Source organism: Coenobita brevimanus, chromosome 33, assembly GCF_032717465.1.
Source record: "Coenobita brevimanus isolate Jiangsu-jjx chromosome 33, ASM3271746v2, whole genome shotgun sequence".
Lineage (NCBI taxonomy): Eukaryota > Metazoa > Arthropoda > Malacostraca > Decapoda > Coenobitidae > Coenobita > Coenobita brevimanus.
In genome coordinates, this window is record NC_136986.1 from 45202002 (window position 1) to 45217985 (window position 15984).

A 15984-nucleotide genomic window follows, 5' to 3' on the forward strand; every position below is an offset into this window, starting at 1 on the left:
GGGTGGAATAATATTTTTGTTTGTGGCTGTGAACATAAAGTGGCAATCTAGTCCTTATGTGTTTGCGTATGTTTAGTACGGTGACAAGTGTTACGAAAAGTGTTCCATAAGATAATCCTAAGTGACAATATTAGTATCCAAAAACTTGAACATGTAAGCTAGAAAGCCTAAGAAAACAGGGAAACCGAAGAATATCTCAAAGGAATTAGAGAATTTTTAAAAAACTAGTTATGCAAGAGTCCTAAGGAATGATTAATATTCTAAGAAATTATTAGATAACCTAATTGATATAAGACTTTTAGAAACTTGGTATGTATATGATAAACGTGGTAAAAATCTAAGAAAGTTTAGAGTAACTAAGAAGTTGTAAAGCTCTAAGGAAGACGGCCAGAGTAATTACGTAACCTAAGACATTGAAATATTACCAGATGAATTAAAAAATCGAAAGTGAGGAAACCTAAGAAGCCATCAGAGCAACGGTGAAAAACTAAGAAACCGAAATCAAAGAAAAAGGAACTGTTATAAAACCAGATGTATACGAAAACCTAGTCCATGTGAGAGAAGCGTTGAAGGAAAGCAAGAAACAGTTAAAGAAAGTGGAAGTCCAGCCAGAAAACTTTAAAACAGACCAAGAAACCGTGAGACTCGAGAAACAGTAAAGGCTAGAAACCTTGAAAGCAAAACAAAGGAAAAACCGTTAGTGGAAAGAAAGACCATTATCAAAAAGCAAGAATCAATTAAAGAAACGAAAGCCTTGAAGAAGAAGTAAAGATCAGTAAAGGAAAACGAGAAATCGTCAAAGAAAGCTGAGAAACCGTCCAACGAAGGTTGAAAATAGGTTAGAAGAAAGGAAAGGTCATTTAAAATTAAAAAGCCTTAAAATTGAAGCAAAAATATAAAGAAAACTCTGAAAATTCAAGGTTTCCCTGTAAGACAAGCAGGAAGCCGGTAAAGAAGGCCTAACAGCTGCTGAAGAACGATAAGGAAAGCCAAGAAACCCGGAAATTTAAGAAACTAACGAAGATTTAGGAAATTAGCGAAAACATTGAAAGAAAAGCAACAAACCGTTAAAGGAGAGAAACCTTTGCGAAGACCCTCGAGGACGAAACCTTCCAACTTCAAAAATTATGGCGGGAACGTTCAACCCCCGTCGCTGTGGCCTGACCCTGCCCTTCAAAAGTCACACTAAGGATCCATCTTCACGTAGCCGACGCCCACAATGCAGAACGGGCGTGTACCAACCCACCACCACGCCCACACTGGAGGAACAGAGCGCCAGATTATTGCCAACTCCTGGTAAATAACTGATGTTTTGATTGTGTTTATATTTAAAGTGATTCTCTCTCTCTCTCTCTCTCTCTCTCTCTCTCTCTCTCTCTCTCTCTCTCTCAGGTACCGGTACCGTATTGATGACTCGTGATGATTCAGCCTCACGGTTTGCACTCTCTCTCTCTCTCTCTCTCTCTGCTCACGTTTACTCACTCTCATTTCCTCTTGCTCACATTCGCTCACTTTCTCACCTCCTCACATATTTAGGCAATGTTTTGTATCCCCTTGCTTCTTGCGTCACTTGATTACATTCGCTTACTGTGACAATCACATGCCCATTTCCGGCCTTGTCTGATATCCCCCCCTCCTCTCTCTCTCTCTCTCTGCACTATACACCGGATATTATGTATGTACCAGTATGTATGTATTTGTGTATACCGATATGTATGGCATGTATGAAGCGATATGTATGAGTACTGTGTATACCGATGTGTATGTATGTAGTTATTTAAATACGGTATATATCTATTGTAAATATTTGGTCTGCCTGTATCTATCTATCAGTCTATCCATTGTAGTACCTACCGCGGATGAATGTCTTTGCTAGCCTAAGAAAAATATATACAAAGACATTGAAAAAGTCCGTATGTCCTCTTTGTTCCATTGTCCAAGTTTTTTTTTTATATAACTGCATTGTTTATTTTTTAATGCAAGAAAAAAAGGAACCAAAGGCCAGTAGCCAGTAATATTTTTCCTTCCAAAAAGAAAAAAATAACAGCCATTCTTCTTTTTTCTTTCGGGAGTTTGTCGTTAACATTTTTAAGGTCTCCTGTATTTTTCCGTGCTATTATTTTGGTCTTATATTTTTACCTGGTGCTGAATAGGTACGCCTTCATGTGTTGGCACTCATATAACCGGGCGGTGGAGCTGCCCGGTTATACAAACGTCCCTCAACTCCTTCCCCATCCCATGAGAGAAGGACTGAGGCAACAGGAAAAGGGTATCCTCAGCCTGCAGTCCACTGGGTTCACGTAGTTAAACCTGGGGCTGCTACTACTACCACAAACACTACTTCTGTTACTACTACTACCGTTACTACTACTGCTACTACTATCGGACACCCATCGTCCACTCACGTGATGTTGTGGTATCCTGAGGTGACGCTACACTGAGTGACAAGCCAAATAGGTGGTTGATCGGAAGAGAGTCCAAAGTAACTCCTGTGATAAAGCGCGGAAGACAAGAGGAGGGCAAGGCCACTACGGTGCAAGTGTGTCAGGATCACGATGGCATACATAGCAGATGCATTAGGCTAATTGGTGACTAGGTCGGATGGTTAATATACGGAGGGGCAAGTGGGTCAGGAGGGAGTAGGTGGGCGGTGTGGTGGTGGTGGTGGTGGTAGAAGTAGTAGTGGTGGTAATGGTAGTGTTATTGGTGGTGGTGGAAGTATTATTAGTTGTAGAACCGATAGTCGTAGTGGTAGTAGTAGTAGTAGCTGCAACCCCAGGCCCATCTGAACGTGAACGCAGTGGACTACAGGATGAAGATGACCTTAATTCACTGGGTTCTTATAAATTCCAGGAGGGACGGAGAAGGAAAATGCACAATCTTCCCATGTCGTGTTTTTCCTGCAAATATAAATCCTGAACACGGGATGGTAATTCATTAAATAAGCTTGATTTCACCCGAGAGAACTGGCCCAATCCCACGGCGTACTGAGTCATAGCTGTGTGTGTGTGTGTGTGTGTGTGTAACTATATATTTTAGAGTAAGGATGTACAAGGTTAAGGACAAACGCGGTCGCAAGCATCAATATCGTACACGAGAGAATACAGGTCTGCCTACACGAGGGGTAAAAGTGCCATCCTATACCTTGTTCACCCTAACTTGGCCCAGATTTTCGTTGTTTCGCAGCTTATTCCACGAGGCTCCGTGAGAGAATAAGGCAATACTGTGGCCCTATATCCTTCTCATAGCACTTTTTCGTGACTAGCATCATAATCTAGCGTTAACCTATTGCCACGACTCAGCATTCATGAGGGAGAGATGTCAGTTTTAGCGCAGGCTATCGTGGAAAGGGTACAATACGGTACGGTACTGTTATGGTACAGTTTTTGACAGGTTGATGGTGGGAATTCGCGTCCAGTCTTGTACCACACTTGTTATCTATGGTGCCGGTTGTTATCAGTTGGGGAGCGTGTGGAGGTGTGGCGGTGAGTCTGCTACTATCTCTTACCTTGTTGCTGATAAGATAACAGCATTTCACGTCAAGTATTTCGCTGCTCTCCTTTACGTCACTCTGGTTCCTCTTATTTCTAATCATCATCATTGTCACTACCACCATCACTGTCATCGTCATCACCAGCACCATCACTGTCATCACCACCGTCATCATCATCATCACCACCACCACCATCACTACCGTCATCAATATCATCATCAGTATCACCATCACTTTCATCTTCACCGTCATCATCATCATCATTAGGAATATAAATTTCTGACCTAATAATCCCATTGAAGACAATAGGTTTCACTAAATTGTAAAGAAAATTGAAATTTTAACCAAATTAAACAGATGGTGTGGAGCACTTGCAAAGTTAGGTCAAGTAGGAGAGAAAGAGAGAGAGAGAGAGAGATGGGGAGACATCAGGGCCAATGAAATGATTGCGCCTTAAGAAGTTTATAGCCTTGTGGTTGAGAGAGAGAGAGAGACTGGTGCCACTTTTCATATACCGGGTAGTACACGATTTATATATAGCCTTGGCCGTGCCGCAGACAGGCTGAAAGTACCTCACTTCTTTTACTCGAACTTGATCTAAAATTCCCATCTCCATCTTGAAGGAGGAGTTTTAAGAATAGATTGACACTACATTACGATCCTGGTCACGAAGAAGTGCCAGGGAAAGTTTGCAGAGCGGTGGCACGGTTCTTTTTGCCACAGAACCACGTGACATGAGCTGTAGAAGGACGACACTTGCCTTAGCTGGCCTTACCCTGCTCTGCCTTGCTGTACTCTGCCTTATCCTGCTCTGCCTTGCCGTACTCTGCCTTACCCTGCTCTGCCTTGCTGTACTCTGCCTTTCCCTTTCCTGCCCTGCCGTGCTGTACTGCCGTTCCCTTCCCTGTCCTGTCTTAGTTTGCCTTACCCTGCCCTGTCTTCCTGTACTTTGTCCTTCCCCACCATACCTGGCCCTACCCTGCCCTGGCCCGCCCTGTAGACGCCATCGTTTAAAAGGTAGGCGTCTTGTAATCTCTCTCTCTCTCTCTCTCTCTCTCTCTCTCTCAAACAATGGATCTTTAATCATCTATGCCGTACGGCGCTCTTTTCTTAAATCGCCGGATTGTATATTGTGTGGTCTAGCTTTGAGAGAGAGAGAGAGAGAAAGAAAGAGAGAGAGAGAGAGGGAGAGAGAGAGACTTACCACACCAATTAGCACCATAATTGTGCACATTATTGCAGTTATGTGTTTTTTTTTATGCATAACAATTAGCCATGTGCAGAGATTGGAGGATAAGAGACTGACCAGGAGTGTGTGATGTGGAGGGGAGGACGGGAAGGGGGAGACCGAGGGTGAGATGGAGGGATGGGGTGTGGTTGTATATGAGGAAGGATGGTGTAAGTTGGAGGTAGGGCAGCTTGGTGGAGGACAGGGTGACTTGAGGCGTTTTGTTTGTGGCCACCCCTTGCTAGAGTAAGGCGGTTTGATAGATGAAACGATAGGTAGATAGGAAGATTGATACCGTAGATCGATTGAGGTAGACAGGTAAATTGATGGACAGGTAGGTAGATAGGTAGATACCGTAGATTGATTGATAGATGACAGGAAGGCAAATCGATAGACAGGTAATAGATATAGATACGATAGATACATAGACAGCCCAAAGAGGGAAGTAACCCTTTTATTTCGAAGACGTACAACATTTTATCTTTGCTGTCACCCGCGGCTTGTATTGAGCTAAGAATAACCTTATGGAAGAGACCTAATTAGTGACGTGCATATTTAACAACTGAAGTGAGGAAAGTGCGTGGTGAGTTGTATACAATGGCCTCCACTCAGCAAGGATGAAGAAAAATGGTAGACTCAAGGTTGTCGCTTGTGTACCGCTGCTTACATACAATTACACGTACCGTACATACATAGTGTCCTTACATATTCGAGTATACATAGAGACGTACATACATTGTCCTTACATACATACATGCATTTATACATACATACATATCTCACATACCTAAACACGCTGAAATTTACACAGGCCAACAAAAAAAAACTTACACAAATATACACATACATACATACGTACACACTGCAGACAGTTACTTGTGCAGTATTTGTGTGTGTGTGTGTGTGTGTGTGTGTGTGTGTGTGTGTGTGTGTGTGTGTTGCAAGATGAGATGTGCATGTAATAATCTCATAAACCTTTTGGAGAGAGAGAGAGAGAGAGAGAGAGAGAGAGAGAGAGAGAGAGAGAGAGAACAATACATGTGTACACCGCAAGTACAAATAGGCAAACACGAGTATTGTTTGGTGTACGGTACCGGTGTGTACCAAACACACTAAGGTACCACTCTCTCTCTCTCTCTCTTTCTCTCTCTGTATGTTTATCTGTCTGTCTGTAGCTGTACTTATTTCTGCCTGTATCATCTGCCTGCCTATCTGTCTATCTATATTTATGTATTAGGTACGTGACGTCAAATCTTGTGAGGACTTTCAGGCGTTTTCACACACACACACACACACACACACACACACACACACACACACACACACACACACACACACACTTACATAACGTACACTTGCACTTTTATCTCTTCACCTCTTACGCAGTCTCCAGCTCTCTCTCCTCCCAACAATCTCACTTTCATGCACACCTGGTTAATTTCTCTCTCTCTCTCTCTCTCTCTCTCTCTCTCTCTCTCTCTCTCTCGCTGAATATTATAATGTCATTAAATTCGACATCCCATAGGTAGGAAGTAGAAGCGAGTGTCCTTGGTTACTAGTCAAATTAACCCTCCATTCAGACTACACCTGGCTATCAAATGAGGTAAATGGAGTTGATGTTTGCCATGTTAAATTGAACGCACTAAAGATACTTAAGGAGAGTGGTGGGGATTTTAGTCACCTACTGTGCGATTATGTGCAAAAGTGTGACAACAGTTCTCTCCCAGCAGTATGCCCTTCCATCCACATGTTCCTTCCTCCTCCTTTTACGTTTTTTGTTGCCTGTTTCTTATTGGTACCTCGTAACTAATCGTTCATGCAACAACTTCCCTGCCCAGCTATCAAAGAAGTGTTAACTAACTTTTGCCCACAGCTGTAGGTAAGGCAGTTGCTGAAGTTTGTCCAATACTTATATAGTTTTCTCTCCCCTGAAGCCGCAGAAAACTTATCCTTTTTACGGTAGCCAAAGGAAGCTGACTCGTTGGGTTTACTCACAGCATCTCACAGGCTGACAGGAAGAATCCTGGAAGAGGCTAATGAGCGTGACTCCAATCACTCATACTGTCTCTTACGGTCATGTGGTGATCGTCATCGTGATGGTGTTGGCGCTCAATAAACTCGCGATACTCAAATTTATGTTGCTGAGATTTCCAGACTTCGTCCAGTTTGTTTTCAAAGTCACTGTTGTAGAGTTGACCATCGCATCTTGAAGATTATTCCAACTATTTACCACCCTACTGCAGAATTAAATTTCCATTGATTTAGCCTTGACCTCTCTCAATTTTCTTGTTCTCTCTTTGCGTTGTAGAGTCCGACCTTTTGAGGACACCCCAGCAAACACATTCGTCATAGATACCGGCACCGTTCACAATCTTAAGTGTCCGTCATATCACCTCTTCATCTCCTATAGGCTAGTGTAGGAAGGCCCGTCTTTTTCAGTCTTCCTTGATATGGTAGATCCTTGAGTGTGGTAGGTACTAGCGTCGTTGCCCTTCTTCAGCATCACAGCCTTTTTCTTAAACGGTCACCAGCGTTAATTAGCATATTCAAGGTGTGGCCAGACCAGTGTCACATACCGTGCCTCCAACACTGACTCGTTCATCGCCATAAATGTCCTTCTGATTATTCTAATTGTCCCAACCATTCTATTGGCATTCTTAATTTTTTCTGCTAGTCAGTCACCGCCCCAGATCTTTCTATCTTACAGCTTCATTTACCTTAACTCTTCGTTCAGAACATGCTTCGCTGTTTCCACATTCAGTTTTCCAGTCCTTATAACTTTACTTTTCTTTGGGTGGAACTGCAACAGGCACTTAAGTACACTGCCTCATATCCTTAAGATCCTTCAGTAGTTTAGCGTCGTCTTCCTTCTCGTACCTCTCTCTCTCTCTCTCTCTCTCTCTCTCTCTCTCTCTCTCTCTCTCTCTCTCTTGCGGCGTGTGGGTTTATACATGTAAATATCCAATAACATTAATAATCGCCCCCTTAGTTACGAGTCGGGTATGTGGTTACGAATGTGCCAGCTGGTTACGGACGATAATTAATAAATAATAATAATAATAATGTGCATATGCAACAATAACTGGTACAGTGAAATTAAAGGACGTTTGGTTTGTGTAATAGTGAAGGAAATTTTATATAGTAACTCTTCTATCTTGTTTTCTTTCATGCAGGTAGTGTATAGAAAACAGTGACATACGGTGAAGTGGGTGACTGGTGTAAACATAGAGATCGTACGTGTGATAGGTTGGTATTGTAGACTTACTCAGGCCATGAACTGGGCAGCACCATGTAGGAGAGTAACAGCTTTTTACCTGTATGGATGATTGGACACATTTACCTGGTGATATGTAAGTAATCCTGTGACATCATGCATGTAAACACACAACTATATTCCCGGCCTAAAATTGGCATCTCTCCATCTTGAATTCTAAGTTATAGCAATAGATTAACACTAGAATATGGTGCTAGCCACGAAGAAGTGCTGTGGGAAGGATGTAGAGCTGTAGTATTCAATTCCGCCACTGAGCTACGTGAAATTAGCTGCAAAAGAGAGGAAATATTTGTGCTACAGTCAGTATGTAATTACACTGTGAATGGAAAGATACTGATGCATTATAATGTTGCTTGACTAGGCCTGTATTGCAACTGTATATAAACACTTTGTAAAATATGGAATAGCCAGTCTCGTAGTGTGTTTCATCATTATTATTATCATTATCATCATCACCTCCTCCATATCATCATCATCATCATCGTCATCGCTCTCCTTCTGTTCCACATAGCATCGTTATCATTATCATCGTCCTCCTCCTCCTCCTCCACATCATCATCATCACCACCACCAACATCATCATCATCATCTCCTTCAAGTATACAGCTTCTAATATATAAAAATACAGTATCTAAGTCGCGTATAGCAGCCTAAGTCAGAAACTGTAGGAGTGTAGTCAGTATGATATCGCTGGAGAGGTTATGATAGAGTAGTTCAATGAGATGATAAGAAGTCGGTATAAATACATTGTCCTGATAATGAGAAGGGAGTCAGTAACCTGTTTGCCATACGTTCCTAGTCGTTATTCATTTTTTTATAGGAAGAACTAGACAAGGGAAGAAGCCTATGTACATTATTACACTTATGCATGTACGTTTTAACACCTGTGTATATGCGTTTAACACCATGTACGTTATAACACCTATCCATGTACATTTTAACACCCATGTACGTTTCAGCATCTTGGTATGGGTATGTTTTTACACCTCTGCGCATCTTAAACACTTGTGCATTGTACGTCAAACACCTGTGAGAGATTGATTTATCTTCCCATCTCTCAAATGGTTGTATATAGCTTAGGTAAGAGTTCGGTGTCTAAACGGTAATGAAGACTTTATTGAACCCCTCCAAGTCAGAGTCCATCCAGTAATGATAAAGACCCTAGGAGAGAGAAAAACAGGTCAGTGTATTACGGAAGTTGATAAGGGTCGTCAAAAACCAATAATATTTCCCTGATAATGATAAGTCACCATTAATTGGGCCAGGAATGTGTGTTATCAATCAGTAGACGGTTTTATTGATGTTAGGGTATGTGGTGATGATGATAATGATGATGAGGAGGAGGATAAATGCCGGCAATGATGATGATGTTATTGATGATGGAAATAATGATACCTGGAACGATGTATGTGATGATTATTATAGATGATGATGATGGAAGGAGAACATGAAAGTTTTAGTATGAGAAGAGAAGCTAATGATCAAGGTTTTCAGGCAGCACTATGGAAAGGTTACTCTCTCCCGCCCCCTCAATGGATTTATATGGGGCTTACCACCAGTATGTATGTCGTATGGAAGTGTGTGTGTGTGTGTGTGTGTGTGTGAGAGAGAGAGAGAGGGAGAGAGAGAGAGAGAGAGAGAGAATTACTCCCCCCTCCCCCGGAAGAAAGTTGAAGGGTAAAGGAGAGAGTTATAACAAGACTAGACCTTGTGTGTTACCTAGGGACTCTCTCTCTCTCTCTCTCTCTCTCATTCCCACCCAGCCACGCTTCCTCTACTATTGTGACCACGGGATGCCAGCGAGATAGAGACCGAGATAGCCAGGAGACAGGTAAAAAAAAAGAAATAATAAGAGTTGCCATATTCTGTTAGGGTTACGTGTGTTTTTCATATAATTTCGTCTTTTTTCTCCGCCGTACGAGTGACCCGTGTGATGATTGTGGGGCTGATGGGGTGCCGTAAGGAAAAGAATTGGGGTTGGCACAATCTTTCGCTCAGTTATCGTGTTTTCAAATTATATCTACGTTTTTGGGCATGTGCGAATAACCCTTTTGATCATTTTAGGGTTGAAAAAGATTCTATAAGGATGTGCCATTAAAAAAAGAAAGAAAGAAAGGAATTAGGTGTTGTCACAATCTTTCGCTCAGTTATCGTGTTTTCAAATTTGATCGGCGGTTTTGGGTATGCGCGAATAACCCCTATGATCATAATGGGTTTAAATGTATGCTATAAGGTCTGGTGAAGTAGTAGTTTAAATACCTGTTCTTTGGTAATAATAATAATACTTCTGATCAAACGACGATGTTTTAAGATGGGTGAGGGTGAAGGTCGGGACGTGGGTGAAGGGTCTCTCTGCTACACCTTGTCAGTAGTCACTAGTCACCTACAGTATGAGCTCAGTTACCCTCCAGTCTTGGGTGGGTGTGGGTGTGTGTGCGTCCGTCCCGGTATGTGAACACGTGTATGACCCATATCGGGAATTGTATAGTGATTTTATGTGACTGTATGAGGGTAAAGTCGCCCCTAATCACCACTTTAAGCATCTCAAGACCAGAGAAACCTTGACCACCTGAGAACTGGTATACAGGTAGTTGTAATATACCTGTAGAGAGTGTCCACTTGCTTCACCAGAGAGAGAGAGAGCAGGAAAGAAAGAAGGGAGGAAGGAAAGAAAGGAGGAGAAAAGAAGGGAGGAAGAAGGAAAGATGAGGGAGGAAAGGAGGAAGACAGTTTCTGCTACTTAATTCACCTCCACATCTCACCTTCCTCTTCTGGCTAATATTCTCAAGTCTAGAGAAAGTATTTTTTTTTTATGTCAATAGATGGTTTTGCTTGATGCTCTGTGTAGTGGGGGAGACTGATGAGGCCTGTATTTTCCTTAAGACCTTTTCCAAAGCGATTTATTTTGCTTATTACCCCCAACAACTGACCTCTTCTGTGTTACGTAAATCCTTCCAATATGGCCATACCCTGCATAAATAACGTACAAAAGGATATTAACCAGCTATATCCATGAATAAATCGCTAAGGAAAAGGTGTTTGGGTCCTTAACTGACGATAATAGGGCCCTGACATGTAGTGAAAAACCTTATTATTTTTATTCTAACTTGGCCAAGATTTTCGTCCTTTTGCAGCTTATTTCATGTAGCTCAGTGGCAGAAAAATACAATGCTACAGCTCTGCACATCCTTTCTATAGCACTTCTTTGTGACTAGCATCATATTCTAGTGTTGATATACTCTTACAGCTCAGCATTCAAGATGGAGAGATGGCAATTTTAGGCCAAGTTAGAGTGAACGGAGTATAGGCTTTGTATGGAGGGAAAGAATGATTGAAAATAATGTACTAGACAACTTGAAGACAGCTATAGTAAGAGATTAACACGGAAACAAAGCGCTAGTCACGAAGAAGTGCAGTGGAATGGATGTACAGGCGTAGTATTCACGTGTTCTGAAATCAGACTGAGAAGTAAGAAGCTCCAGAAGGAAAAAAAAAACAATGCTAGTCACGAAGAAGTGCTCTGGAATTAATGTAGTATAGTAGGGTCCTGATTCTGCCCTAGAGCTGTGTGAAATAAACTGAGAAATGACGAAAATCTTTGCCAAACTGAGGTGACCGAATTGCATTGTTTGGAAATACAATACTAGAATGTGAAAGTAAGGTTGATCTTACGCAGGCTGGTTGGAGATTATGACCTTTACGGCTTTTACTGAGAGAGAGAGAGAGAGAGAGGGAGAGAGAGAGAGGTGGGGTTATGTGAGTAGGTAGGTAGACATTTTACACCTGTCAAGTGAGAGAGAGAGAGAGACTGCAGTGCTGACCACAATATTTCCTAAAGCAGCCGGGATGAATATGAGGTCTTAACAAATGTAGTACTGCGATTTGACCTGTTGAATGGCGTGCTAAATCTGGTTGTCTCCCGACGAGTGTGACGTGTGTGTGTGTGTGTGTGTGTGTGTGTGTGTGTGTTCTGTGCAACCCCCCCCAGTCTTCAAAACTGAATGAATTGATCTTTAATTAGTAAGAATGAAATGATTGAAGCTGTTAGTAGTAGTGGTAGTAGTAGTAGTAGTAGTAGTAATAGTCTAGTACTGTAGTAGTAAATGCAGAGGTAGTAGTAGTAGCAGTAGTAATAGTAGTTGCTCTTCTTCCGCCGTCTACCATCTTTTTGTCCGGAAATAGGGAGGAGTTTTAGGGACCTTTGTACAACCAGGCAGCTCCACCGCCCTGTCATATCGGTGCCACCACGTGAAGGCGTCATAACGTGTACCAAAGAATTAAAAAAAACATGTAGTGAGTGGGATAATGAAGTGGATAATTATATATACTTTCTATTTTTAGTTAGTATAGTCTCTACAAGGATGAATAAAATGAAATGCCATCGGAGTGAAGGGGTGAATGAAAGCTGGACCCATTCCGTCCATTGAAAAAAAATAATGAAGGAAAATAATCAGAAGCAGTAAATAATAATGATGATAATAAAAACAGCGTGAGGACAGTGGCGTAAAAATGATGAAAAACTGAACGTAGAATGGAAATGAGGATCGACTGAAGATGAACAGAATCGTTTAAAAGGTATACGGAGCGAAGACCTCTTCAATATTCAACCTTGGCTTTAACCGCGATGTACTGGCATGTTAAAGCCTTCTTGTGACCGCCTCAGATAGTGGTGTGGCGGGGGCTTGAGGCGCTGCTGCATTTCCTGTTGATATGGAGGCGAATGAACACGAGAAAGGTGAGTTTGGCCGAGAGAATTTGTGTTGGCAGCATCAGTGTCGCCCTCTTTAGCATCGTCATTATCATCGTCTTCATTAGTTTCATCATCGTCTTCATCATCACCATCATCTGTAAACATGGAGATGAGGGAAGGTGAAAGAGGTGAGTTTGACGAAGACCATCATCATCATCATCATCACCAGGTATTATGGAGGGGCGGGAAGGTAAGGAAGGTGAATATTGGACAGGTAGCGCGCGCGTGTGTGTGTGTGTGTGTGTGTGTGTGTGTGAGGGGGGGGTTAGGCAGCATTTTAACTCCTCCAAGATAACGCTGTAGTGTTTTGGTCCAAACTGTCTTCAGAGATAGTTGACAAGATAATGATTGAAGATAGACGGTTTGTGACATCGATATGGGTGGGAAGGCTGTGTTCTCGATGCGTCAGTGGCGGGTGAGACTTGGCCGCCGTACAGGTTAGTCCATAAATCGCTTGTTGTCATGTGTTACGGGTACCACTCAGGGCCCTTACTCTCCTCAGACGTGGAAGCCCCCTAGCACCTTTTCCCAAGCGATTTATTTTCGGATTTCTGTGGTTAATGACACGTGTTCTTGTCGGTTAAGGAAGCTCCCTAACACCTCTTCCTTAGCGATTTATTTTCGGATTTCGGTGGTTAATGGTTCGTATTCTCGTCGGTTAAGAGCTCCCTAACACCTCTTCTTTAGCGATTTATTTTCGGATCTAGATGGTTAATATCCTTTTGTACATTAATTTATGTAGTGTATGGCGATGCTGGAAGGATTTATGCAACAGAGAAGGGGATAGTGGAGTGTAATAAGCAAAATAAATCGCTTAGGGAAAGGTGTTGGGGAACATACGAAAATTCGGGTAATAGAGTCAGAGGTCCGTACTCTCGTGGGGTTAGGAGGCTTCCTAGCACCTTTTCCTAAGCGATTTATTTTGTTTATACGTTATTATCATCTTTTATATTTCTCAAATCTTTCTAATATCGCCACACATTACATAAGGTACGAAAATATATCAATTGGAACCAAAAACAAATCGCTATGGAAGAGGTGCTAGGGTCGAATACGGGTTTGAGTGTTCCTACCGTAAGCACAAGCCCTTCAGTGGTCAACAACTTCCCTACCTACCTTCAGACGATTTTCTTGATGTGTGTGTGTGTGTGTGTGTGTGTGTGTGTGTGTGTGTGTGTGTGTGTGTGTGTGTGTTGTGTGTGTGTGTGTGTGTGTGTGTGTTGTGTGTGTGTGTGTGTGTGTGTGTGTGTGAGAGAGAGAGAGAGAAAATTGCTTGAAATTAGCTTATAAGGTGTGTGTGTGTGTGTGTGTGTGTGTGTGTGTGTGTGTGTGTGTGTGTGGATAAGTTAATAAGCCCGTTAGAGAGAGAGAGAGAGAGAGAGAGAGAGAGAGAGAGATTGCTTTGTAGTGTGTTAGACCTTAGAATGTTGAAAAGGGAAAAGGGTGGGTCGTTGAGAGTCTGTGTGTGTGTGTACCTAAGAGAGAGGGAGGGGGGGGTTTACATACCTGGAAGTTACGTGGATGTACAGAACACACACACACACACACACACACACATACACACACATACAGGTGTGTGTGCGCGTGGCTTTGTGTTGATTGGATTGGAGCAGATGTTTGAGTTGTGAAACTATTGAGGTTGTGGTGGAGGTGGTTGTGGTGACGATGGTGATTATTGTGGTAGTTGTGGCAGTGGTGATGATGGTAGTTGTGGTGGTGGTGGTAGTTGTGATGATGATGGTGATACAGTATGACAGGAGTGGTGATAATTACAGTGATGATGATGATGATACAGTATGATAAGAGTGGTGATAATTACGGTGGTGATGAGTGGTGATAGTTACGATGATGATGATGATGATATAGTATGACAAGAGTGGTGATAATTACGATGATGATGATGATGATATAGTATGACAAGAGTGGTGATAATTACGGTGATGATGATGATGATACAGTATGATAAGAATGGTGATGATGATGATGATTTTTCCACACGCTGACGGCAGGAATGTACTGTAGCCAGGCAGGTTGGGAGGTGCGACGCATATTGGCCTCTGGTATTTTTTGTTTCTTGTTTTGTTTATGCTATTGTTCTTGCTGTGTTGTTTTTGTTGTTGCAGTCTTCTGAGATGTCAGTGCCAGTAGTTATTATGGTAGTGTTCTTGTTGTAATGCGGAATAAATCGGTAGGCAACAGGAACTAAGTAGCCTCGTATGCTTAAAATGTGGCGCCATATTTTATCCTTGACATGAATGACAGGAAACGTCACTGCCACATCACTCTTCTATCTATCTGCCTGTCTGTCTATCTGTCTATTTCCAGGGTGTCCTCTCTCCAGCCCACAGACCCGCCTCCCATATATTTCTCCTCTCCATCCCTCCATATCATTCTTGGTCTTCCCCTCCTCCATCTCACTCACATACTCTTGTCCAGCCAGTCTCTCATTCTACATCCTCTCCACTTGTACAAACTATCTCAGTATTTCCCCTAACACTCTGAATCACGGCCGCATACATCACTCCATTTCTCCTTCTCATCCTCGGTCTCCCCCTCCGTCTAACTCGCATACACTCTTCTGGACAGTCTCTCATTCTACATCCTTTCCACAGTCTGAATCACATCCGCAACGCCACAGCACTCTTTTACTTACTCACTTCCTTTACGTCCCCATTTGTCCATCTCTCCATGTAACGCCACTGCTGCCTGGTATAAATCATTTCCACTGCTCTCACTCTTGACTTGTGTCCTTCCAGCTGGGTCCAAGCTTCACTTCCGTTCTTTTGGGTGGGGATCACAGTAATCATGATGCGAGTTTTTGCTTCCTCTTCCTCCTCCTCATCTTTTTTGTTCTTATTCATCGTCATCTTCCTTCTCTTCTTCCACGCACGCTTCTTTGTTCCTTATCACTGGTTTAAATGACCCAGAAATCCTTATCTTGACCTGTTTAACATGTAGGTCCCTAACGCATTTTCCATAGTGTGTGTGTGTGTGTGTGTGTGTGTGTGTGTGTGTGTGTGTGTGTGTGTAGCTAATATTCTTTTTTACGTTATTTATGCAGAGTATGGCGATATTGGAAGGATTTGTATAACACAGAATGGGGTTGTAAGGTGTAATAAGCGAAATAAATCGGCTGGGACAGTAAGGCGTAATAAGCAGAATAAATTGCTTAGGAAAAGGTGTTAGGGAGTTTCCTGAATGGGCGAGAATACTGGCCTTGTCCAGGAAATCAGGTGCCT

The 15984-nt window shown here is 42.4% G+C and overlaps 1 protein-coding gene across 1 annotated transcript in view; it reads left to right on the forward strand.

The window, feature by feature from the left end:
• Positions 1–1127: 1127 nt before the first annotated feature.
• The window catches only part of LOC145395899 (polyamine-transporting ATPase 13A3-like), a 32110-nt gene continuing 17253 nt past the window's right edge, over positions 1128–15984 (forward strand). Inside the window, exon 1 of the mRNA XM_080269422.1 lies at positions 1128–1296. Within this exon, the coding sequence (XP_080125548.1) occupies positions 1128–1296 (169 nt within the window). The remainder of the gene's footprint in view (positions 1297–15984) is intronic.